Raw genomic sequence first — 26,239 nt, 5'->3', positions numbered from 1 at the left:
CTGGGATAGCAGCAGAAGATGACCCAAGTGCTTGGACCCCTGTATGCATGTGGGGGACATAGAAGCTCCTGGCTCCTGGCTTCCGATCAGCCCACCTCCAGCCATAGTATCCATTATTAGTTTATATAAAGGGGAAAGAAAGGACATTTAAAAAATGTGATAGTGAAGCCAGCACTGTGTTGTGGCAGGTAAAGCTACCTTCTGAGGCGCTGGCATCCCATATGGGCGTTTGTCTGGGTCCCGCTTGCATCAGCTCCCTGTTATTGTGCCTGGGAAAGCAGTGGAAGATGGCCCAAGTGTTTGGGCCCCTGTATCCATGTGGGAGATCCAGAAAAAGCTCCTGGCCCCTGATTAGTCCAGCACTGGCCATTGTGGATCTCTTTTTTTTTTTTTTTTTAAGATTTTTTTTAATTTGAAAGAGTTACAGAGAGAGGTAGAGACAGAGAGAGAGGTCTTCCATCCACTGGTTCACTCCCCAGATCACTGCAACGGCCGGAGCTGTGCTGATCTGAAGCCAGGAGCCAGGAGCCCCTGCACCCACGTGGGAGATCCGGAAGAAGCTCCTGGCTCCTGGCTTCACATCAGTGCAGCTCTGGCCATTGCAGCCATCTTGGGAGTGAACCAGCGGATGGAAGACCTCTCTCTCTCTCTGTGTAGCTCTTTCAAATAAATAATCTTAAAAAAAATTATTTATTTGAGAAGCAGAGTTACATCAGAGAAAGTGAGAGACAGAGAGGGAGAGGTCTTCCATTTACTGGTCCACTTCCCAGATGGCTGCAATGGCTGGAGCTGGGCCTGATCCGAATCAAGAAGCCAGGATGCAGGGACCCAAGGACTTGGGCCATCTTCCACTGCTTTCCCAGGCTATTAGCAGGGAGCTAATTAGATAGGGAATGGGGCAGCCAGGAGTTGAATCAGCACTCGTATTGGACGCTGGCACTGCAGGCAGAGGCTCGACCTACTAGTCCATAGCATCGGCCCTGGGCTTCACTCTTAGGGATTCCCTAAAGCTAAAAATTCTGGGAATCAGGACTGACACTGTGGCATGTAAATCCACCGCCTGCAGTGCCAGCATCCTATATGGCCCAAGTTCTTGAGCCCTGCACCCGCATAGGAGAGACCCGGAGGAGGCCCTGGCTCCTAGATTCTGGCTTTGGATCAGGGCAGCTCCAGCCATTGTGGCCAACTGGGGAGTGAACCAGTGGATGGATGACCTCTCCCTCTCTCTCTGCCTCTCCTCTTCTTCTCTATGTAACTCTTTCAAAGAAATAAATAAATCTTTTTTTTTAAAAACATTCTGGGAATTCCTGTGTCTAGCTCTGAATTGTAATGCATGTTCTTTGGCTGATGCTGGCTTTAAAGCATCTGGAATCTTAGTACATGTTCCCACCAAGTCTTTTACGTAAGGTGGTGGTGGACATAGAGCCAAGGCTCTGTATTAATTGCACAGGATGCATGCATTATGTATGCTTTTGAAACTGATTATTTTACATCTAATTATGAATTTGTTTAAAGAACCAGAATTGTGATTCTCAAGGTGGGGTTTTGGTGTGCCTAAGTCTAGGTCATAGATTCTAGCCACAGCTTGGGAACTTGAACAAATCTTATCTGAATATAGACTTGTCTCACAGTATTTTCCTCCATACCTTTCTCTCTTTTGAAGTGCCAGAATTCCCAAGTCCATTATCAATGGATACCCTCCCTACCTTGTGCCATCACCATTGTACAGGATATTTAAGAATGTTTTGTTTGCTTATCTGCTAATAAATATCTTTTTTTTTTTTGAATGGCAGAGTTAGACAGTGAGAGAGTAAAACAGAGAAAGGTCTTCCTTCCGTTGGTTCACCCCCAAAAATGGCCGCTACGACCGGTGCACTGCGCTGATCCGAAGCCAGGAGCCAGATGCTTCTTCCTGGTCTCCCATATGGGTGCAGGGCCCAAGGACTTGGGCCATCCTCCACTGCACTCCCTGGCCACAGCAGAGAGCTGGCCTGGAAGAGGGGCAACTGGGACAGAATCCCCGACCGGGACTAGAACCTGGGGTGCCGGTGCCACAGGCAGAGGATTAGCCTAGTGAGCCGCAGCACCAGTCAATAAATACCTTCTTAATAGATGCATATACAGGCCGGCGCCGCGGCTCACTAGGCTAATCCTCCGCCTAGCGGCGCTGGCACACCGGGTTCTAGTCCCGGTCGGGGCGCCGGATTCTGTCCCGGTTGCCCCTCTTCCAGGCCAGCCCTCTGCTGTGGCCCGGGAGTGCAGTGGAGGATGGCCCAGGTGCTTGGGCCCTGCACCCCATGGGAGACCAGGAAAAGCACCTGGCTCCTGGCTCCTGCCATCGGATCAGCGTGGTGCGCCGGCCGCAGCGCGCCGGCCGCGGCGGCCATTGGAGGGTGAACCACGGCAAAAGGAAGACCTTTCTCTCTGTCTCTCTCTCTCACTGTCCACTCTGCCTGTCAAAAAAAAAAAAAAAAAAAATAGATGCATATACAATAGTGTTTGATCTGAAACCTTTAGGTTGTAAAGGAAGTAGCTAACCCTGACCCACCTCAAACTTCTTTGGCTGATAAAGAAATCATGAGGGCAGACATTTGATGCAGTCATTAAGACATCTTTGGGATACCTGCATGCTATGTTGAGTGTCCTGGCTTCATCCTGATTCCAGCTTCCTGCTAATGAGCACCCTGGGAAGCAGCTTTCATGGTTCAAGTAGTTGGGTGCTTGTGGCTAACATAACTGTTGACCCAGATTGAGTTCCAGGCTCCTGGCTGTGGCCTGGCCCATCCCTGGCTATTTTAGAAAATTAAAACGGAGATGGGGGGCGGAGGGTACAGGGGATGGGGAAGGAAAGAGAAGAAATAAATCATGATCTATTACATTTTGCTTATTTCTACTCTCTAGAACTTCACTGATTCCTATGTCTCAGACACTTGCTGGTAGGTTTTTAGTTTCTCACAGAGAAAATACAAACCAGGCAAGGATTCCAAAGATTCTCAGCTATCCTCCAATGCTTCATTATTTACTTTATTTTAAAAAAGATTTATTTATCTGAAAGGCAGAGTAACAGACAGGAGAGAGGGAAGGCGAGATAAAGAAAGGGAGAGAAAATCCTCTATCTACTGGTTCATTTCTCAAATGGCTCCAACAGCTGGGTCTGGGCCAGGCTGAAGTCAGGTGCCTAAATCTCTCAAGTACCTGGGCCATCTTCCATTACTTTCCCTGGTGCATTAGCAGGGAGCTGAATCAGCTGGGACTCGAATCAGTGCTCACAGGGGATGCTGGCATTGCAGGTGGTGGCTTAACCTGTTGTGCCATGAAGCTGACCCCTGATGCCTTGCTTTGTAGTGACAGAAAAATCACCTTGGTTAGGTAAACAACATGTATGACAAATGTAGAAAAGAGCTTTTTGGTATTTTGTCAGATTTACTGTCATAATTTTTTTTTTTGACAGGTAGAGTGGACAGTGAGAGAGAGAGACAGAGAGAAAGGTCTTCCTTTTGCCGTTGGTTCACCCTTCAATGGCTGCCGGCGTCCGGCGCACCGCGCTGATCCGATAGCAGGAGCCAGGAGCCAGGTGCTTTTCCTGGTCTCCCATGGGGTGCAGGACCCAAGCACTTGGGCCATCCTCCACTACACTCCCTGGCCACAGCAGAGAGCTGGCCTGGAAGAGGGGCAACCGGGACAGAATCCGGCACCCTGACCGGGACTAGAACCCAGGGTGCCGGCGCCGCAAGGCGGAGGATTAGCCTAGTGAGCCACGGCGCCAGCCATAAATGCTTCTTTATTACATCAGGAATTATATACCTAAAAAAAATTGAATTTGGCCTATGAATCTTAAATGAGGTCAGATTCTAAAACATCACAAAAGGATTTTTTTTTTGCCAGGCAGTCAGACAGTGAGAGAGACAGAGTTATAGACCGTGAGAGAGACAGAGAGAAAGGTCTTCCTTCCGTTGGTTCACTCCCCTAATGGCCGCCACGGCCAGCACTGCACTGATCCGAAGCCAGGAGCCAGGCACTTCCTCCTGGTCTCCCATGTGGGTGCAGGGACCCAAGTACTTGGGCCATCCTCCGCTGTCCTCCTGGGCCACAGCAAAGAGCTGGACTGGAAGAGGAGCAACTGGGACTAGTACCTGAAGCCCCAATAGGGACTAGAATCTGGGGTGTCGGTGCTGCAAGCGGAGCATTAGCCTAGTGAGTGATGGCGCCGGTCCCACAAAAGGATTTTTTTGGTGACATCTTAAAAGCTTAGATACCAGCAGACATCATAATGATCATGGATTCTTGTGTCATTAAAAAAAATTATCTGAGCCAGGGAATTTTCTCTAAGAATTTAGCCTAAGGACATGGACCAAAGATTAAGCTATAAGGAAACAACCAAAATAGCCCACAATGTAGGATTAAATAAATCAAAGAGGCACGTGAACATAATCTTTCAGTTTTTCTTTCATTGGTCAAATGACGACTAGTGTCTGAATTCTCAGCATGATGGTGGCAACAGGGAGCAGCTCGCCTGTGGTGACAGAATCTCACACACACGCATTATGAACAGGATATTACTTTGGCTTCTCAGCAAGATAACTAACAGTCATCTTGCTTTTCCTGACATTCATATTTTCCAATTATATTTTTTGTGTGTTTTATTAACATGTTATAAATAGAAAATTTCTTCTCAAACATAATTAGCAGAGAACAACTGGTTGGCACACTGCCTGTAGGGAGGCACTAGCCCCATCCTTATCTCAAATTTCTCTCTTTTTTGACAGGCAGAGTTAGACAGTGAGAGAGAGAGAGAGAGACAGAGAGAAGGTCTTCCTTTTCCGTTGGTACACCCAACAAATGACCGCTACGGCTGGTGCACTGCGCCAATCTGAAGCCAGGAGCCAGGTACTTTTTCCTGGTCTCCCATGCAGGTGCAGGGCCCAAGGACTTGGGCCATCCTCCACTGCCCTCCCGGGCCACAGCAGAGAGCTGGACTGGAAGAGGGGCAACCGGGACAGAACTGGCACCCCAACTGGGACTAGAACCTGGAGTGTCGGCGCCATAGGTGGAGGATTAGCTTAGTGAGCCATGTTACCAGCTCAAATTTATTTCTTTTCAAAACATGTATGCCTTGATCACCTCACCTATGTCAATGACACCATGTTGCTTGAAGCTCATTGTATTCTTAACAATTATAATCAAAATGTCAAATTGGATAGCTTACCACCATCTGCCATTTCAAAATCACCATTTATGTTTTTATGATATGTCACAACTTCTCTTGGAATACTTTTCAGCAAAACACTTCTGTATACCTACAATCCGGAGAGGGAAAAAAAGGACTGCTAAGTCACAAGTTAAGCAAAATCACAGGAAGAACAAAATATCAAGCCAGTAAGAAATACCTGTATGACTGATAATGAAGGGTAAGATGGTATTAGCTCTGATAATTGTAGATTATGGCAAACATTATAGAAGAGGGGATACTGAAGCAGAGCCTGTCACCTAAAATGTGCCATCTTAGTTTACAAAACAGAAGAACTAAGTCATAATTAAAGATTGATGAATAGCTCAGGGATTTGAACTCACTTCTTCCTTTAGCCCATTTTCATGTGCTTTTAGATGGATAAAAACTTTCTCTCTTCCTGTCCATAGTAAACTCTTTCCTACCTCCAAGGCAGGTGGGAAGGCATGACCCAGTCTCCTTTGTGCTATAGGTTACTGGTATCGAAAGGATATTTAGGAAGTAGTGGCTTGGCTCATTTTTTTTTTTTTAAGGTTTGCTTGTTTATGTATAATCACAATTGACAGTGCTCTAACAGTAACCCACGGCTATGTTCTAATAGTCATCAAGTCCTACAAAAACAAACCCAAGCCTTTACAGTAATTAAATCAATACAGAACTAAAGCTTTTACAGCTTTTTAAATGAGATTGTTTACTAAAGTCCTCTCCTCTCCTCTCCTTTTTTTTTCCTTTTTCCTTTTTCCTTTTTCCCCTTTCCCCTTTCCTTTCCTCCAACAAAATGCCCTGAGATAAGGCCACATGCTTACCTTAAAGGTCTGACCCATTTATTCATGCAACAAAATTACAGTCCTCACCCTCCCCCTACTCACCTTTCAGACAAAAATGCAGAGCTATTTACAATCAGGAAGAAATTCGCTCTTGGTCAATTGACCTTGCAAGAAAGACTGGCTTATTTCCAAATGGATAAGAACACCCAAGTGTTCAGCCAGAGCCCAACCCTGACCAACTGACTCACATCAGAGGACGGCAGGGACAGGACAGGATGTCTTGAGCTCTGACTCCCTACCTCGGTGCCTATGAAATCCATGCTGCATGTTAGCATTCAGGGCCCTTTGACACTACCCAAAATCCTTCCAGTCCCACCATCCTCTGCCAGCCCGCCGTCTTGGCATCACTCAGGACACATCAGGGAGTCTGATTTGCATTTACAATGTGAACCATGGAACACTGCCCTTTCCCTGCCTACAAACCACCCTCCTTTACATGCCGCCCTGTGCTGGTCCAGCCTGTTTCCGGAGATTTGACCTTGGCAGTGGACAATGTCAGCCAACAACAGCAGGGCCAGCTGGGCTGCAGAGGCAGTATAATTGTTGGCTCATTTTTGACCTACATTAACCTCACCTTAATGATCTTTAGGGACGCTACCTCTCTAGGCTCTGTTCTTGAGGAATTTTCCTGAAGAGGCCAAGAAACATTTAGTTTGACATAGGACACAAATACCTTCGTTCTTCAAATGTCTCTGTATTGCTCAATATCGATGTATTTGGGCACTTAAATATAAGAGAGAAGCTATTTGTGGGACTCTCTTACAAGGCAGGATAACTACCAGCTCCAATTCTCTTTTGGTTTATGATATGAGCCATCACCTCTCTCTTTCTGTCTAGGAACTTCCGGGCTAGAGAAGAGGCTATTATACTTCCCAAGAGCAGAGCAATTAGGTTCTTCAGTGGCCAAACCCTTAAGGCAACTCACTCATGTTCTTTAGTGACAATATCTAGTTAACATTCATTAACTGCTTACTGGGTGCCAGGCCACTATGCCACCATTTTATATTTCCATGATTCGAAGTTTTACAGAATTCTCACCAAGGCTATTACATGTTACCAAAAATGCTTAACACCTATTCAAAGATGCAAACATTGAATTATCAGTAGAGGGCAAAAGTAGAAGTTAATAATAATATTAAATGGATTTAAACATTATTAGGAAATGAAGTCTCATACAATATTTTATGTGTGCGTGTGTGTATCTTTCACTAGATTGTCCAGTGAAAAATTTCATTCTACATGTGGCACGGCAGAACTTGTAAGTTCACAGGTGAGTCATAGATGGCCAGATTATCTGACTTCTATTGAAACTTTTCTTTAATGAGACTGTCTCTGGAGTTTAGTGATATTTATTAAACCAGAAAAATCCAAAATACAGTAAAACTGTAAGAGAGGTTTACCTTTTATATAACTTGTCAGCAGAAAAATAGTATAAATCTATTTTTAGGCAGTAGAAAAAATAAAGTAACTCACATGACTATTAGCTTGGGGCTGATTCCTATAACTTTTCATTATTTCCTGAAAAGTTCTTTCTTCTTTTGTTACCTAAGGAAAATAAAAACTATATTTATCAACTGCTTTTGAAAGAAAAATGGCTCCGAACAAAAACTTCAATTATAGGTTGGCACTGAGAGCAGCGTTGCAGAACGCCATTACCCCAGGGCAGTTCATGACTAAAAACCACTAACATTTATGATTTCCCCACCTTTAAAGTTCAGGCCTTGTGTTCTATGGGGACTCAGTTAATAGTTTCATTAATCTAAAAGCACTGAGATTGCTACAGAATAACTCTACTGAAAATGTATTTCCTTATAAAAAGAATGATGTAAGAAAACTCAGACCTGCTCAGTCTCCTACAGCATTCAGTTTTATTACTTTTAAGTACCTATTCAAAAGTAAATTAACCACATAGTAAAGGACAGAAAATGTCTTGTGGTAATTCACAATAAAATGTCAGTTATCATAGGATTAGGTTTTTAATATTTCAGGACAGACCATAGGGTTTCTAATGTTTAAGAAGAAATCACAGTGGTGGCCAAAAAGAAAAATGGATTAGCACTCCAAAGAGGAATCCCTTCTGGTTTATCAGCTATCATAAATTTCACTTAAATCATGCCTTTTCTCGGCTTTATCATCCATGACACCGAATCTGTTCTCTATATAACGATGAACTAGAGATGGCAAGGCCTGGGGCCTGTGTGGTGGTGTACGGGATTAAGCCGCCACCTTTAATGCTGGTTTGAGTCCCAGCTGTTCCATTTCTGATCCAGCTCCCTGTTAATGTGCCTGGGAAAGCAGCAGAAGATGGCCCAAGTGCTTGGGCACCTACCACCCATGTGGGAGACCCAGATGGAATTTAAGACTCCAGGCTTTGGTCTGGTACAGCCCCAATAGTTGTGGCCAACTAGGGAGTGAACCAGTGGATGGAAGTTCTCTCTTACTCTGTAATACTAACTTTCAAAATAAATTAATAAACCTTAAAAAAGAAAAGAAGGGCTGGCGCCGCAGCTCACTAGGCTAATCCTCCACCTTGCGGTGCCGGCACACCGGGTTCTAGTCCTGGTCAGGGCGCCGGATTCTGTCCCGGTTGCCCCTCTTCCAGGCCAGCTCTCTGCTGTGGCCAGGGAGTGTAGTGGAGGATGGCCCAAGTGCTTGGGTCCTGCACCCCATGGGAGACCAGGATAAGTACCTGGCTCCTGCCATCGGATCAGCACGGTGCGCCAGCTGCAGCGTGCCGGCCGCAGCGGCCATTGGAGGGTGAACCAACAGCAAAAGGGAGACCTTTCTCTCTGTCTCTCTCACTGTCGACTCTGCCTGTCAAAAAAAAAAAAAAAAAAAAAAAAAAGAGAGAAAAGAAAAGAAAAGAAAGGCAAGGCCTGAATTCTGACCGTTTTATGGAAAACACAAATGATTAGTTAGTAAAATTTATTTAGATTTAGTTTGAAGGCAGTAGAAGATGGCCCGAGTACTTAGTCCCTTGCAAACCACGGGGGCGACCCAAAGGAAGCTCCTGGCTCCTGGCTTTGGATCAGTCCAGCTCCAGCTGTTGTGGCCATCTGGGGAGTGAACCAGCGGATGGAAGACACCCCTCCCATCACCTCTCTATAACTCTGCCTTCAGAAACCTAAAAAAATATTTAAAAAAAGAAATCCAGTTTGTGATATTAAAAAAATTTAAAAAGACCTATTTTGTATAGAGATTTTAAAGAATCACTGTGGGGACAGGGGGAGAAGGGGCAGGGCAGTCACAAAAGAATCTGAAAACATTCCCTTTGTGTCAAAAAGCCTAAAAGTCAGGTTTTAACTGTATACATCTGCCAGGACTGCCAGTTTGGCTTGTACTGTCAAGACAAAAGTTATAAATAATTGCTTTGGCTATATAAGAGTTGTTAAAATAAGCAAAATACGCTATTTTATAACTTAAAACATGCTGTAGCAACTAGAAAATAAGATGCTCTAGAGAGGCACTGCAAGATGACAGGGTAGAGGAGCTATTTTAAGGCAGTTATGTATATGGGGGTCCTAGGCTGTCTATGGCCAAATTACCATCAGCTTTGGGTCTCAGTCATTGTTAGGATCATGTTTTTTATTAAAAAAAATTAGATATTTATTTGAGAGGCAGAGAGAGAGAGAGGACATGCACTTCCATTTCCCCATTTGCTGTCCACTCCCCAAATACCAACAAAGGCCAGGACTGAGCTGAGCTGAAGCTGGAGGCCAGGAACTCAATCCAGGTCTCCCAAGCGGCAGGAACCAATCACCTGCGCCCTCACCACTGCCTGCCTGGGTCTGCATCAGCAGGAGCTGGAGCCAGACATTGAACCCTGATATTCTGATATGGGACCAGAACATCTTTTTCTTTTTCTTTTTTTTTTTAAAGATTTATTTATTTGAAAGGCAGAGTTACAGAGAGGGAGAGACAGAGAGAGATCTTCTATCCAATGGTTCACTCCCCAAATGGCTGCAAAGGCCACGGCTGAGCCACACCAAAGCCAAGAACTAGGAGCCAGGAACCAGAAGCTTCTTCCAGGTCTACCACATGGTTGCAGGAGGCCCAAGTACTTGGGCCATCTTCTGCTGTTTTCCCAGGTGCATTAGCAGAGAGCTGCATAGGAATCAGAGTAGCTGGAGACTTCAACTAGCACCTATATGGGATGCCAGCACTGCAGACAGTGGCTTAACTGGCTATCTGATAGCGTCAGCCACATGATGAGGACATCTTCACAGGCATTTTAATGCCTAGGCCAAATGCCTATCTGCTATGATCATTTTAAAATTACCAGATCAGAAATGTAACTGTTTGCATTAAATAGTGTGGAAAGACACCTTACTAGAAACAGTCTCTAAGACCTCTTCCAACTCTACAATCAATGTATTCTTGTGAGTGGGAGAGCTGATTATGATGGAATTAACGAGTTGTAAAGAACACACACAATATCTTGCTATTACTACTCAATTAATAGCAGTGGACACTATTTTCTGGAGTCCTTAAGTCTAACTAAGGATCAAGTTCAAAAGTCTTTCTCTCTTGTTACAAATAGGGTAACTAGAGCAAAGACCTCCCTCAATGGATACATTACCTTTGCCATGACGTAAAAGGCACAGAGGAGGAGCTGATCCAAATGCCTGTCTCTCATTAGATCAGGGCAGTGAACTAAAGTGAATTCAAAACATGTCCATATCTTCCTTCGTAATTCATTTGAAACATCCAGCTTCAAACATAAATCACGTAAGCGTACACTTGCCAGATGATAGACCTAAGATGGAAGACACACATTCATGCAAACACTCAAGTAAATCATTTTTCAAATTTTTATGCTTTACTATGAACATGGGATTTTAGGCCAAGATTAAATAATACCCAGGCTGTTGATACATAGAATTTCTCTTCCATAGTACTACTTCATTATTATTGCAGAAGAATACAGATTAAAGCAAAATTCTCTTTGGAAAACCAAAGAATTTTTTAAAAAATATTTATTTATTTGAAAGTCAGAGTTACACAGAGAGAGGAGAGGCGCAGAGAGAGGTCTTTTGTCCAATGGTTCACTCCCCAGATGGCTGCAAAGGCCAGAGCTGCGCCGATCTGAAGCCAGGAGCCAGGAGTGCGGGTCCAGGGGCCCAAAGACTTGGGCCATTTTCCACTGCTTTCCCAGGCCATAGCAGAGAGCTGGATCGGAAGTGGAGCAGCCAGGTCTTGCACTTGCACCAATATGGGATGCCGGCGCTTCAGGCCAGGGCGTTAACCTGCTGCACCACAGTTACAGCCCCCTGTTGTTTTTATAGAACATTTTTGTTTCTCTGGTTTTTTGTTGTTATAAAGTACACATTAGATTAAATTCAGTTCAGTGTCCTGAAACTTTCATATGTATACTCTTTATATTAACTGATATTAATGCAAATGATGACTTTAAGTTCTTATAAGATTCTTGTTATAAAGCCGGCGCCGTGGCTCAATAGGCTAATCCTCCACCTTGCGGCGCCAGCACACCGGGTTCTAGTCCCGGTTGGGGTGCCGGATTCTGTCCCGGTTGCCCCTCTTCCAGGCCAGCTCTCTGCTATGGCCAGGGAGTGCAGTGGAGGATGGCCCAGGTGCTTGGGCCCTGCACCCCATGGGAGACCAGGAAAAGCACCTGGATCCTGGCTCCTGCCATCGGATCAGCGCGGTGCGCCGGCTGCAGCGGCGGCCATTGGAGGGTGAACCAACGGCAAAGGAAGACCTTTCTCTCTCTGTCTCTCTCTCTCACTGTCCACTCTGCCTGTCAAAAAAAAAAAAAAAAAAAAAAAAAAAAAAAAAAAAAAAAGATTCTTGTTATACTCTTTTAGAAATGGGTAATCCTGATGTGTCATTTTATTTCTAAGCCAGATTATTCTGTTCAAAGTCATTAAATTTCAATGTTGGTGGGATTGTTGTGTAGTAGGTTAAGTTGCTTCCTCCCATGCAATGGCATCATCTCATACTGGTGCCAGTTCAAGTCCCAGCTGCTCCACTTACATTCCAGCTCCCTGCTAATGTGCCTGAGAAAGAGGAAGATGGCCCAAACACTTGGGCTCTTGTACCCACAGTGGAGACCTAGAAGAAATTCTTGGCTCATGGCTTTGGCCTGGACCAGCCCTGGCCATTGTTGTCATTTGGAGAGTGAACCAGTGAACTCTAACAAAAACATAAATAAATCTAAAAATTTTAAATGTTCAGGGAAAAAGAAAAAATAAAAAGAAGGAAAGGCATCCCTTACACAAAATTATCTTTAGCAGACAATAAAAATTCACACACTGAGCTGAAAAACTAATTTAAACTATTCAATAGACTAATCTGATATAAAGACAAATGACTGACTCATGGTATTAATGATTCATTTCATAGAAAATTAATTTCTGCATTCTATCCCATTGTTTCTGGTCCACCTGGACACAAAAGAAATGATAACCAGTGGGATCAGAGTAGAAAGAAAGATGCTAGAACTTTATATTGATGACAGGAGAAGGTAACATATATGGTCCCAGCTAGAATTAAAAATAACACAGAACTGAGTAATACCTGATTAAGTATTTTTGACAGAGCTGATTTAATGCCTTATGGCATACACATTGGAAGGCTTTTGATTTCTGTCTCCCCCACCCCCACCCCCCACCCACCTTTCAGGATTCACTTTTTGTAAAGCAGAGCGACACAGAGAATGGGAGAGATCTGCCATCCAGTAGGTTCATTTCCCAAATGGCCACAACAGCCAGGACTGGAACATGCCACAGCCAGGTGCTAAGAATCCCATCCAGATCTCTCACATAGGTGGCAGAGGCCCAAGGATCTAGGCCATCATCTGCTGCTTTCCCAGTTGCATTAGCAGGACGCTGAGTTTAAAATGGAACAGCTGGCACTTGAACGCCTGTATGGGATGCCAGTAACACAAAGAGCAGCCCCTGGAAGGCTTTTTGATTTCAACAAAAAAGTCACAGTAAATTCTGTTCAGGCATAGAATACCAGTATCACACTGAGTTCAGCTGGATAATAGATGCAATTTACTTAAGCAACGGGTATTTAAAATTTACTATGGAGTCAAACATTTCCATTTTCTTTTAGCATATAGTATTTTCTAGCTCATAATATGTCCAGAGCAGGATATAATTAAATCAAAGAAAAAGCCCAAGTTATATTCTGGGTGGGAATTTGCAACAGTGGTTAGGATGCCTCTTGGAATGCTTACATCCCTTATCAGAATGCCTGGGTTCAAGTCTCAGCTCTGCTTTCAATTCCAGCTTCCTGCTATAATATACACTTCGGGAGGCAACAGTTGATGGTTTAAGTGATTGGTTCCCTGATACCCACAAAGAAGACCTAGATTGAGTTCCAGAGTCCTGTCTTCAGCCCAGCAGTTACAGGCATTTGGGGAGTGAATCAACATATGGAACATTTTTCTGTCTCTGTCTGCCTTTCAAATAACAAAAATAAATATTTTTTTATAAACTCAAAATTAGGAATTCACAAAGTCTTATTTTTGTCAATCTTAGATTCATGATTAGAGGCAGTAATTTGTCATTGTGAAAATTAAAACTTGGAAATGAATAGGGAAAATGCTCCCTTTTGGAGCTTTGTCTTATTTTAGTTATAGGTAGCTCCTTTAAGTAAATTAATTAAAAGATAGGACTTCTATCTGTTGGTTTACTTCCTAAATCCTGCCACAGCTGGGGCAGGGCTGGGTTGAAGCCAGGAGTGTGGAACTCAATCTGGGTCTCCCACACAGTGGCTTGAACCCAGGTACCTGGGCTACCATCTGGTTTCTTAGGGTGTGCATTATTGGGAAGCTGGGTTTTAAAGCAACATGGCAGGGCAAGTTTGGTTTTTTTTTGTTTGTTTGTTTGTTTTTGTTTTGTTTTTTTTTAAGATTTATTTATTTATTCAACACGCAGAGTTAGAAATGGAAAGGAAGAGACAGAGATCTTTCCTCCACTGCTTCACTCCCAAAATGGCCACAATGACTGTAGCTGGGCCAGGCGGAGGAGGCCAGGGGCCTGGGACTTCACCCAGGTCTCCTATGTGGATACAGAGACCCAACTACTTGGGCCATCTCCACTGCTTTCCCAGGCACATCAGTAGGGAGCCAAACAGGAAGTGCAGCAGCCAGGACTCAAAATGGCACCCATATGGGGTGCAGCCACCACTGCTGTGCCGTAACATGGGCTCCAGCAGCACAAACTTTAATCCAGGCCCACCAGTAGGGGATTTAGTCATCCAAAGGGTGTCTTAACTGTTCCATGCAACGCTCACTCTTAGCGTCCTGCATTTTAAACAGACCTTAAGTAGTCACAAGTGGTGGCTGGGGATTGAGATAAGGAGAGAAGGCAATGAAAGGTGGGGAAAGCACAGACTTGTTCCCCGATCAAAGCAGCCCTGCTTTTATACGTTTTGTTTATACTTCCAGGGACTATTTCCAAGAAGAGCTTTCTTACAAACTAAAATTCCTTGGAAAATTACTATCTCCAGCTCATAAATGTGAGGAAAAGAAATGTTATAGTTAAAAGCAATGGAAGAAAAAGAATAGCTGTAGAAAGTAGGCTGTCTTCCAATATCTGGTCTCTTTTGCAATAATGAAACTCTAGATATTTAGTACTGACTTCCTGTAAAAAAACACACTTGTTTCTTGAAAAATTCTAGAGTGGCTCTACAACTAAGTGAAACAAGCTGCCTGGTGTATACAACTTGTGGAGCGGATTCTAAGAGTGAGGGGTGCTCTTCTTTCTGCTGGCTAGAATACAGATGTATCCAGAGTAGAGCAGTTATCTTGGTCAGTTAGAAACCTACTGAGGATAACCAAACATCTATAGTAGCAATCTGGGTTTGTAGTGACAGTGGTAACCATAGAAGTCCCAGACTAACAACACATACTTTACATGAGAAAAATATATTTCTATCTTGTTTAAGTAAGTGATACTGTTTTCACAGTTAAACTTAAACCTCATAAATAAACAAATGACCATTGTGCCCAAGATCACATTTTAGAGGTAATCTCAAAGAGGTAGGGTTGAACAGAAAATAATCTTCACATTTTATCTTAACAAACAACTGCCAAATTTAGACTCTGGGTAAGATGTTCTATGACAGCAAGTCACAAAAGAAAAGAGAAAAACATGACTGAGTATAAATTTAGAGTTATTTAGCACGGAGGAAAAAAATAGAACTTAAAACATTATGGGAGGGGCTGGCGCTGTGGTGTAGTAGACTAAAGCCACTGCCTGCAGTGTCAGCATCCCATATGGGTGCCAGTTCAAGACCCAGTGGCTCCACTTCCAGTTCAGCTCCTTGCTAACGCACCTGGGAAAGCAGCAGAAGATAGCCCAAGTGCTTGGGCCCCTGCATCCACTTGGGAGACCTGGGTGAAGCTCCTGACTCCTGACTTTGGCCTGGCCCAGCCCAGGCCTTTGCGGCCATCTAAGTAATCGATCAGTGGATAGGAGATCTCTCTCTCCCTCTCTCTATAACTCTTTCAAATAAATAAATAAATCTTAAAAAAAAAAACAGCACTAGCACCACTATATTCCTAAAGCTGTACCTGTGAAATCTGTATTTATTAAATAAAAGCTTTCTTTTGTGAAGATTATTTATTTATTTGACAGGTAGAGTTACAGACAGTGAGAGAGAGAGAGACAGAGAGAAAGGTCTTCCTTCCATTGGTTCACTCTCCAAATGGCCGCAACAGCCGGAGCTGTGCCAATATGAAGGCAGGAGCCAGGAGTTTCCTCCTGGTCTCCCATGAGGTGCAGGGACCCAAGCACTTTGGGCCACCCCCCACTGCTATCTCAGGCTACAGCAGAGCTGGATTGGAAGAGGAGCAACTGGGACTAGAACTGGCGCCTATATGGGATGCCAGTGCCGCAGGCGGAGGATTAACCTAGTGCGCTTCGGCACCGGCCCCAAAAGCTTTCTAAAAAATAATACTAGCACACCAAATTCAAGAGCATATTAAGATTATTATACTCCCTGACCAAGCAGAATTTATTGCTAGAGGGTAAAGATAATTTAGGAAAGGAACAATTAATCTCTTTAATACACTGTAATAACAGAAGAAGGAAAGAAAACCTACATAATCATTTCAAGTGATAGAGAAAAAGCATTTCACAAGTCAACACTCTTTCACGATAAAAACATTCATCAAGCTAGGAACAGAAGGAAACTGCCTCGTGATAATAAAGGATATATATGAAGACATAGCTAATATTTTAAAAATGAAAGACTGAAATCTTTTCTTCTAAGATCAGGAACAAGAAAAGGGTGCTTGCTTTCTCATCTGTTTTTTGTTTGTTTGTTTGTTTTTTGGTAAGATGTATTTATTTATTTCAAAGTCACAGGCCCGGTGCTGTGGCATAGCAGATAAAGCTGCCACCTGCAGTGCGGGCATTCCGTATGGGCGCCAGTTTGAGTCCCGGCTGCTCCAATTCTGATCCAGTTCTCTGCTATGGCCTCGGAAAGCAGTAGAAGATGGCTCAAGTCCTTGGGCCCCTGCACCCAAGTGGGAGACTTGGAAGAAGCTCCTGGCTCCTGACTTCGGAGAGTGAACCAGTGGATGGAAGACCTCTCTGCCTCTCTGTTAACTCTGCCTTCAAATAAATAAATACATCTTTTAAAAAAAAAAAAAAAAAAAAAGGAAGTCACAGTTAAAGAGGAAGAGAGATAGAGAGAGTTTTTCCATTCACTGGTTCACTCCCCAAATGGCTGCAATAGCTAGGGTTGGGTCATGTTGAAGCCAGGAGCCAAGAGCTTCTTGTGGGTCTCCCATGTGGATGCAGGGGCCCAAGTACTTGGGCCATCCTCCGCTGCTTTCTCATGCATATTAGCAGAGCTAGATCAGAAATGGAGCAGCCAGGAGTTGAACTGGGCACCACATGGGATGCCATCACTGCAGGCAGCAGCTTTACCCACTACTCCACAGCATCGACCCCTCTCATCACTTCTATTCAACATAGTAAAGTCCTAATAAGAGCAATTAAGGCAGGAAAAAGAAACAAACCCGAAATCTCTCAAGAGCTCATAAAACATGGTAAAATAAATATATGAATTCAACAGAGTTGCAGGAATCAAAATCAGTACACAAACAACATCTGTGTTCCTATACAGTAACAATGAACAGCTTAAGAATGAAATTAAGAAAACAATTCCATTTATGATAGCATCTAAGAGAATATTTATGAATAAACTAGGGACGTTTCTTGCAAACGTCCTTCTTATAAACTGAAAATTACAAAATGTTGGTAAAAGAAATTAAAGGAAACACAAGTAAATGGAAAGACACTGCATACTCACAGACTAGATTTTAAGATGCCAATGTTACCAAAACCAATCTACACATTCAATGCAATCTCTATCAAAATCCCAGCAATGATTTTGCAGAAAAATATCCTAACACTCACGTGGAATCCCAAGAAACCCTGAATAGCCAAAACAATCTTGAAAAAAAAATTGGAGGTATCACACTTCCTGATTTAAAAATTTTTTATAAAGCTTTGGTGATCAAAACAGGGTGGTACTGGCATAAGACAGATGTATGTATAGAACGAATAGAATAAAAAGGCCCAGAAATGAAACCTCATATGTATGATGAAAAGATTTTCAACAAGAATTCTAGGATCATTCATTCAATAGGAAAAGGACAGTCTTTTCAACAAATGGTGCTGAGAAAACTGGCTATCCATTTGCAAAGTTAGGGAAAGAGACCCATATGGAATACAACATAAAAATTAACTCAAGGGGCCGATGCTTAGGCATGGCAGGTTGCTGCAGTACCAGCATCCCATATAGTTACCAGTTCAAGTCCTGGCTACTCTGCTTCTGATCCAGCTCCCTACTAGTGTGCCTGAGAAAGCAGTGGTGATGGCCCAAGTCCTGTGGCCCCTTCGCCCATGTGGGAGATCAGAAAGAAGCTCCCAGCCCCTGTCTTCAGAACAGCCCAGCTCCGGAAGTTGTGTCCTTTTGGGGAGTAAACCAGCACATGGAGATCGATTTCTCTCCCTCAAATAAATAAGTCTTAAAAAAATTAACTCAAAATGGACCTACCTGTAAGAACTAAAATTTTAACACTTTTAAATTTAGCCTGGCTCAGCCCCAGGGGCCGGCACTGTGGTATAGCGGGTAAAGCCATTGCCTAGGGTGCTGGCATCTCATATGGGCACCAGTTCGAGTCTCAGCTGCTCCACTTCTGATCTGGCTCTCTGCTATGGCCTGGAAAAGCAGAAGATGGCCCAAGTTCTTGGGCCCCTGCACCCACGTGGGAGACCTGGAGGAAGCTCCTGGCTCCTGGCTTTGGGTTAGCGCAGCTCTGCTGGCTGTTGCAGCCAACTGGGGAGTGAACCAGTGGATAGAAGACCTCTCTCTGTCTCTACCTCTCTCTGTAACTCTTTCAAATAAATAAAAATAAATCTTTAAAAGGGGGGGAGAATCCTGACACATGTCATGACATAGATGAACCTAGAAGACATGGTAAGTGAAGTAAGCAAGACACAAAAAAACGAACAAATATTGTGATTTCACTCCTATGAGGTAACTCAAGTAGTCAAACTCATACAAACAGGAGTAGAACAGTGTTTGCCTGGAGCTGGTAGAAGGAAGAATGGGGGATTACTATTTAATGGGTGCGGAATTTCAAAATGGGAAGATGAAAGGTTCTGAAGATCGATAGTGTTGATGGCTACATAACAATGAGGAATCTATTTAATGCCATTGGACACTTAATAAGAGGTTAAAATAGTAAATTTTATGCTATGTATTATCTTACAAAAGAGAAAAAAAGGACCAAACCTGTTCTATGTTACTCAATCTCTCTGGCAGTGATTGAGCTGTTTAAAGACAGTATAAAAACACATACCTTTCTGTAAAACAGTGCTAAGGACCCAGTTCTCTTTGGCTTGCTCATTCCAGCCAGAGGCACTTCTTGGGCTTTAGTTAGATGGCTCTGTTTTGGAGAAGCACCAATTAACGACTGAGCAGTAAGCGACACAGGACTCTCAACTGTGGACTCCTGAGTTGTGTTCATGGAAATAGGTATCAGTGTGATCTCACCAGCATCATTTGCAATACCTGAATGTACAAGCAAGAGTTCTGTTTTAGAAATAAGCTGCATGTGTCCTGGTTATCAATATACACACACACACACACACACACACATCTCTGTATGTAAGTAAAGAGGAAGGCTACAAAATAGTAACTGAATGACTGAATTCTTGTTTTCTGTTTCTTCCATGAAATAGGAATACTTTTTTGATATTTTTATAGTTAGACCTTGTATGCACTGGTTCTCTCCCTAAATGGCGGGCAATAGGCAGGCAGAAATCAGGAGTTTAGAACTTGATCTGGGTCCCTCATGGGGATGACAGGGGTTCAAGCATTTGGACTGTCTTCTGCTGTTTTCTCAGTTGAATTAGCAGAAAGCTGGACTGGAAGTGGAGCAGCCAGGACTCTATTTGCTGCTCATATGGGATGCCAGTATTGTAGGTGGCAGCTTAACCCACTGTGCCACAAAGCCCAGCCCTGTAATTTAATTTATCTTTCAAAAAGCAAATTGTTTTGTTATGAGCAATAAAAATATTTTTAATCAAAACACAAAATTTTTGGGGTAGGCATTAGTTTCTGGTGGGTTAAGCTGCTTGTGATCCCATACTGGAAGGCTGATTGGAGTGATGGCTACTCTGCTTGTGATCCAGCTTCCTGTTAATGTGCCTGGGAAGACAGCAGATCACGGCCAAAGTGCTTGGGTCCCTGCTACTCATGTGGGAGACCAGAATGCTGTTATACGTTTCTGCATTCAGGATGCTCCAGCCTTGCCTGTGAAGGGCCCCTGGGAAACAAACCAGCAGATGGAAAATCTGCCACTCTGCTTTTCAAATAAATAAATGTCATTTGTTGGATTTTTTTTTTTTTTTTTTGACAGGCAGAGTTAGACAGTGAGAAAGAGAAACAGAGAGAAACGTCTTCCTTTTTCCGTTGGTTCACCCCCCAAATGGCCACTACAGCCAGCGCGCTGCGCCGATCCGAAGCCAGGAGCCAGGTGGTTCTCCTGGTCTCCCATGCGGGTGCAGGGCCCAAGCACTTGGGCCATCCTCCACTGCATTCCCAGGCTACAGCAGAGAGTTGGACTGGAAAAGGAGCAACCAGGACAGAACCAGCACCCCAACTGGGACTAGAACCCGGGGAGCTGGCGCTGCAGGCGGGGGATTAGCCAAGTGAGCTGTCGCGCCAGCCAATGTCGTTTTAAAACTAGAAAATTCTTGCTCAACACTCTCATTTGGAAAGCGCAAATGAGAAAATAAATCCTACCAAAGAAGGTTATACATTTACAAAATGAAAAACTCTCAAAACAGTATAGGCTCAAAACAAAATGCAGAGTAAGAAGGATTTTGGGGGCAGTGAACTCTGTATGATACTATAATCGTAGAAATACATAATTACACATTCATAAAATGTGCAATTTATAAAAGAATAACAGAAAAAATGATCCTTGGTGATGCTGCTATGGTATAGGAGGTTAAGCCTCCATCTGTGCTGCTGGTTTGTGTCCCAGGTGCTCCTCTTCCGATCCAGCTCTCTGCTATAGCCTGGGAAAGCAGCAGAAGATGGTCCAAGTGCTTGGGCCCCTGCACCCACATGGGAGACCCGAAAGAAGCTCTTGGCTTCAGATCGGTCCAGCTCCAACAGCTGCGGACATTTAGGGAGTGAAACAGTGGACGGAAGACCTTTTTCTCTGTCTCTGTAACTCTACCTCTAAAATAAATAAATAAACAGATAAAGAAATAATCTAAAAAAAAAGTGATCCCTAATATAAACCATGGGTATTGGGCTCTGAGGTATCATTATAGGTTAATCAATTACAATAAATGTACAACTCTGATATGGGATATTGATGATGCAGTGGGCTGTGTGTATGTCTGGGGGAGAGGTGACAGGAGTATATAAGAAATCTCTGTATCCTCTTCTCAACTTTTGCTGTGAATCTAAAACTGCTCTAATTTTAAAAAATAAAACAAGAAAAAGTATAGGTTCAAGAAAAAATAACACCACATGATCCAATCCAATAAGACATCTGGGAAATTTTTATCCAAATTCAAAAATATGTGAAATAAATGCATTAAAATGTTACCATGCATTGGAATTGTAACTTTATGTGCTATTGTGCCTGTTCCTGTGGCTGTGGCCATTGTCAGAAGAGTCTGTCCCGGGGAAATAGATATGTTTTCAGCTGTAATGCTTGAAGAAGGAGCAATTTTCAGTTTGGTTCCTTCTGTTAGGATCTTATCCATAAGGATTTCCTTTGGGGAGTCATCTCCAAAAAGTCGTCTCTTAGCACTCCCTGCAGCAGGAGAACTGTAGCGTTCGTGGACAGAAATCGGAGACAATGGTTGCATATCTAATAAAGAGAAAAATAAATTTAAAACAGAATGCATTCTAAAATACATGTACATACTCATTCATATGCTACATGCTAGGGACCTAGCATTGAATAATATGGCCTGTGTCCTCATGGAATATCAAATAGAGGCATGAAATAAGTCATGACAATAAAATATGAAAATTATGATGTCTAATATTCCTTGGTTCTGGAACCTCTGCCTATACTGAAAGAACAAAGCATGAAAAATAAAAAAGATGGGAAGTAGAATAATATGAAAACTAAATTGATGTCTAATTAGCTTCTATCTCTCAATTACATGTTAAATAGCACCTGAGGAAGGAAGTAAGCTCAAAATTCAGTGATTTGGGCCACAATTTTGCCTCCTTCAGAAAATCTGCACTCTGGGCCTGGCGCTGTGGTGTAACGGGTAAAGCCACCACCTGCAGTGCCGGCATTCTATATGGGCATGAGTTTGAGTCCCGGCTGCTCCACTTCCCATCCAGCTTTCTGCTATGGCCTGGGAAAGCAGTACAAGATGGCCCAAGTGCTTGGGAACCTGAACCTGCGTGGCAGACCTGGCAGAAGCTCCTGGCTCCTGGTTTTGGATCGGCCCAGCTCCAGCCACTGCGGCCATTTGAGGAGTGAACCAGTAGATGGAAGACTTCTCTCTCTCTCTCTCTCTCTCTGCCTCTGCCTCTCTGTGAAACTTTGCTTTTCAAATAATAAATAAATAAACCTTTAAAAAAAAAAGAAAAAGAAAAAAGAAGCTCTGCACTCTAACCACTTTTAGGCAATGGCTGTGGCTTTCTGATTTAGTGGACACAGAACCATCTTTGCTAAGTCTATCAGAAGGAACAAGCGTGAATAAAGTGACACTCTGCTTAACTTGCCTTAATCTAAGGGGTGGCAACCATGTGTTGATCAAAACAAAAATAAAGGTTATGGATGACACCTCTCCTCCCTCTGTCTGAGGACCTGCTGCTTTCCACTCCTTTCCCACTAGGTTCACACGTTCTCTAGCCCCTTACAACCCTGTATCTTTTCCCACAATTCTTCCCACTTCCCTTAACTGTTTCTTTCAGGTACATAAATAATGTTTCTAAAGTGAAAGCATTTCACTACTGATTTTATATTCACTAGATAATTTGTTATTAACCTATTTTCAAAACATACTTAAATGGTATAAAAATTACCTCTGGCAGGAATGGGGACTGAGTCTAGCTGTTAGAATACTCACATTCCATATCAGAATACCTGGGTTCGATCTCAGGCTCTGGCCCGACTCCAGCTTCCTGACAACCAAGGCCTTTAAAGGCAGCAATTATAGCTCAAGTAACTGATTTCTGCCACCCACGTGGGTGAACTGGATGTGTTCCTGGCTCTTGACTCTGGCCTGGCTCAACCTCAGTAGTTATGGGCATTTGGGGAGGCAACCAGTGGAAAGGAGCTTTCTGTCTCCCTGCCTTTCAAATACATCAATAAATACATTTTAAAAAATTAATCCTGTTGGGGCCAGCGCTTTGGCATAGGGTGTAGGACTGCCACCTGAAGTGCCGGCATCCCATATGGGCACCGGTTTGAGATCTGGCTGCTCCACTTTCGATCCAGCTCTCAAAATATTTACCTCTCTATAGAGACATATGTAAATAAAAGAAGAACATAACTTTGTCAATCAGGAAAAGTATTAACTTAGTTAAAATAATTTTCCATTAACATTGAGGAAAGGTTGTTGAGTTCATTAAGTCCAGCCTTGTGGTATAGCAGCTTAAGCCAATGCCTACAAAACTGGCATCTGATATGGGCACCAGTTCAAGTCCCAGCTGTTCCACTTCTGACCCAACTCCTTGCTCATGTGCCTAGGAAAGCAGAGGAAGATGTACTTGAGACCCTGTCACTGACTTGGGAGACCTAGGTGGAGTTCTAGGCTTCTGGCCTTGGCTCAGCTCTGGTCAATATGGCCATTTTGGGACTAAACCAGCAAATGGAAGCTCTCTTCTGTCTCTTCCTTTCACTCTGCCTTTCACATAAATAAATGAATCTTAAAAAAAAAAGAGGCCAAAATACCATTTCCACAATAACTGAATTTAAAATTGATTACACTAGGACTAGCACTGTGGCACAGTGGGTTAAGACACTGCTTCTGATTGAGTCCCAGGTACTCTGCTTCTGATCCAGTTTTTTTTTTAAGACTTATTTATTTATTATTTGAAAGGCAGAGTTACAGAAGGCAGAGGCAGCTTTCTAATGTGTACCCAGAGAGGCAGTAGGTGATGGCTCAAGGAGTTGATTCTTTGCCACCCACATGACAGAAGTAGACTGAGTTCTTGGCTCCCAGATTTGGACTGGCCTAGCTAGGCCTGTTGCAGGCATATGGGGAGTGAACCAGCAGACGGGAGATCTATCTGTCTCTCTGCTTTTCAAATACAAATAAATAAAAATGAAAAAAATATGTTACTAAGACATGAAATTTTCTCTGAAAATTAGTTTTTCATCTTACCAATTTTGAACATACCTCTTCGAAGATTCCCACTATCAGTCCGAACCTCCTTGACTCTTGGATGCATTATAGGAGACATTGGTATCATGGGAAGATGTCCCTGAACATTGCCACAATTTCCTGTTTCAAAGTTATTTGGGAATATAACCTGCAGAAAACAAAAGCCTATTTTTAAAAATTCCGATAAAAAACCAATTAAAACTTAGAAAACAATTTCTTAACGTTTTCTACTTTATTGCCCTTTTCTTCTTCTTCTTAACAAAACATGAATGTAACTGATTGCATAAAATGTTTAATTGTGGCTCTTTTTGTATCTTTTTCAAAGATTTACTTATTTTATTTGAAGGGCAGAGTTAGAGAGAGGCAGAGGCAGATAGAGGGAAGGAGGTCTTCCATCCGTTGGTTCACTCCCCAAATGGCTGCAATGGTTGGAACTGTGTCAATCTGAAGCCAGGAGCCAGGAGCTTCTTCTGGGTCTCCCCTGCAGGTATAGGGGCCCAAGGACTTGGCCCATCTTGTACTGCTTTCCCAGGCCATAGCAGAGAGATGGATTGGAAATGGAGCAGCTGGGACTTGAACTGGCGTCTGTATGATATGCTGGTACTGCAGGTGGCAGCTTTATCCACTACATCACAGCGCAAGCCCAAAACTTGATATTTTTTTTTTTTTTAATTTTTTTTTTTTTTTTTTTTTTTTTTTTTTTTTTTGGCAGGCAGAGTGGACAGTGAGAGAGAGAGACAGAGAGAGAAAGGTCTTCCTTTGCCGTTGGTTCACCCTCCAATGGCCGCCGCTGCAGCCGGCGCACCGCGCTGATCCGATGGCAGGAGCCAGGATCCAGGTGCTTTTTCCTGGTCTCCCATGGGGTGCAGGGCCCAAGCACCTGGGCCATCCTCCACTGCACTCCCTGGCCATAGCAGAGAGCTGGCCTGGAAGAGGGGCAACCGGGACAGAATCCGGCGCCCCGACCGGGACTAGAACCCGGTGTGCCGGCACCGCAAGGTGGAGGATTAGCCTATTGAGCCACGGCGCCGGCAAACTTGATATTTTTTAAAGACTGATTTATTTATTTTGAAGGCAGAGTGACAGAGATGGAAAGAGAGAGAAAGAGAGAGAGAGAGAGAGAGAGAGAGAGAGAGAGTTGGTTTACTCCCAAAGTGGCCCCAACAACCAGGGCTAGGCCAGTCTGAAGCCAGAAGCCAAGAACTCCCTCTGGGTTTCCCACATGTGTGGCAGGGCCTCAAGTACTTGGGCCATCATTCTCTACTTCCCAGGTGCATCAGTAGGGAGGAGGACTGGAAGCAAAGCCCCGGGACTTGAATCAGCACTTTGATAGGGAATGTGGGCATTTCAAGTGGTGGCATTACTCACTGCACCACAGCATCTGTACCAAAAACTTCATTTTTAAATTCTAAATACCACTAATGAAAACTGTTGATTAGAATATTTATAATAATACGATTAATGGTTTGATAAGATAGGATAAAGCACAAGCAGTATAAAGCAGATAAATTAGGTATCATCAAAAAAAAATTTTTTTAAGGTTATTTATTTGAAAGGCAGAGCTAGAGAGAGAGAGGAAGAGACACAGAGAGAATCTTCCACCTGCTGGTTCACTCTCCAAATGGTCACAAATTGTGGAGCTGGACTGATCCAAAGCTAGGATCCAGGAGCTATTTCTGGGTCTCCCACATGAGTGCAGGGTCCGAAGAATTTGGGCCATCCTCTGCTACTTTCCCAGGTGCAGTAGCAGGGAGCTCAATCAGAAGTGGAGCAACCAGGACTCAAACCAGCACCCATTTGGGATGCCAGCACCACAGGCAGTAGCTGAATCTGCTACACCACAGCGCTGGCCCCATTAGAAAAAATCCAAAAAATTATTTATTTTTAATTTAATTATTTTAACGGCAGACAGACACAGAGAGACAAAAGGTGAGAGAGATACACAGAGATCTTTTATTCACTACTTCACCCTGATTTTAAATGTCCACAGCAGTTGTGGTGTGTTTATTTATTTATTTTTTTGACAGGCAGAGTAGACAGTGACAGAGAGAGAGATCTTCCTTTTTCCATTGGTTTATCCCCCAACGGCCGCTGCAGCTGCTGAGTTGAGGCTGGTGCACCGCGCTGATCCGTAGCCAGGAGCCAGGTGTTTCTCCTGGTCTCCCTTGTGGGTGCAGGGCCAAAGGACTTGGGCCATCCTCCACTGCCCTCCCTGGCCATAGCAGAGAGCTGGACTGGAAGAGGAGCAACTGGGACAGAATCCGGCACCCCAACCGGGACTAGAACCCGGGGTGCTGGTGCCGCAGGCGGAGGATTAG

General features: G+C 43.5%; 1 protein-coding gene across 3 annotated transcripts in view; it reads right to left on the bottom strand.

Annotated features, from left to right (window-relative positions):
- Nucleotides 1-26,239, bottom strand: part of RBL1 (RB transcriptional corepressor like 1) — a 75,527-nt gene that overhangs the window by 16,457 nt on the left and 32,831 nt on the right. For all 3 annotated transcript variants that reach the window (XM_089308001.1, XM_002710777.6, XM_051846116.3), the window contains exons 14-19: nucleotides 23,937-24,069; nucleotides 21,173-21,439; nucleotides 18,905-19,116; nucleotides 10,634-10,810; nucleotides 7,528-7,599; nucleotides 5,207-5,297 (exon numbers count right to left, since the gene is read on the bottom strand). In XM_089308001.1, coding sequence (XP_089164127.1) covers nucleotides 5,207-5,297; nucleotides 7,528-7,599; nucleotides 10,634-10,810; nucleotides 18,905-19,116; nucleotides 21,173-21,439; nucleotides 23,937-24,069 — 952 coding nt within the window. The remainder of the gene's footprint in view (nucleotides 1-5,206; nucleotides 5,298-7,527; nucleotides 7,600-10,633; nucleotides 10,811-18,904; nucleotides 19,117-21,172; nucleotides 21,440-23,936; nucleotides 24,070-26,239) is intronic.

The sequence above is a fragment of the Oryctolagus cuniculus genome, chromosome 11 (assembly GCF_051225735.1).
Source record: "Oryctolagus cuniculus isolate XC-2025 breed Fujian yellow rabbit chromosome 11, ASM5122573v1, whole genome shotgun sequence".
Taxonomy (NCBI): domain Eukaryota; kingdom Metazoa; phylum Chordata; class Mammalia; order Lagomorpha; family Leporidae; genus Oryctolagus; species Oryctolagus cuniculus.
This window is presented reverse-complemented; position numbering and strand designations above follow the sequence as displayed.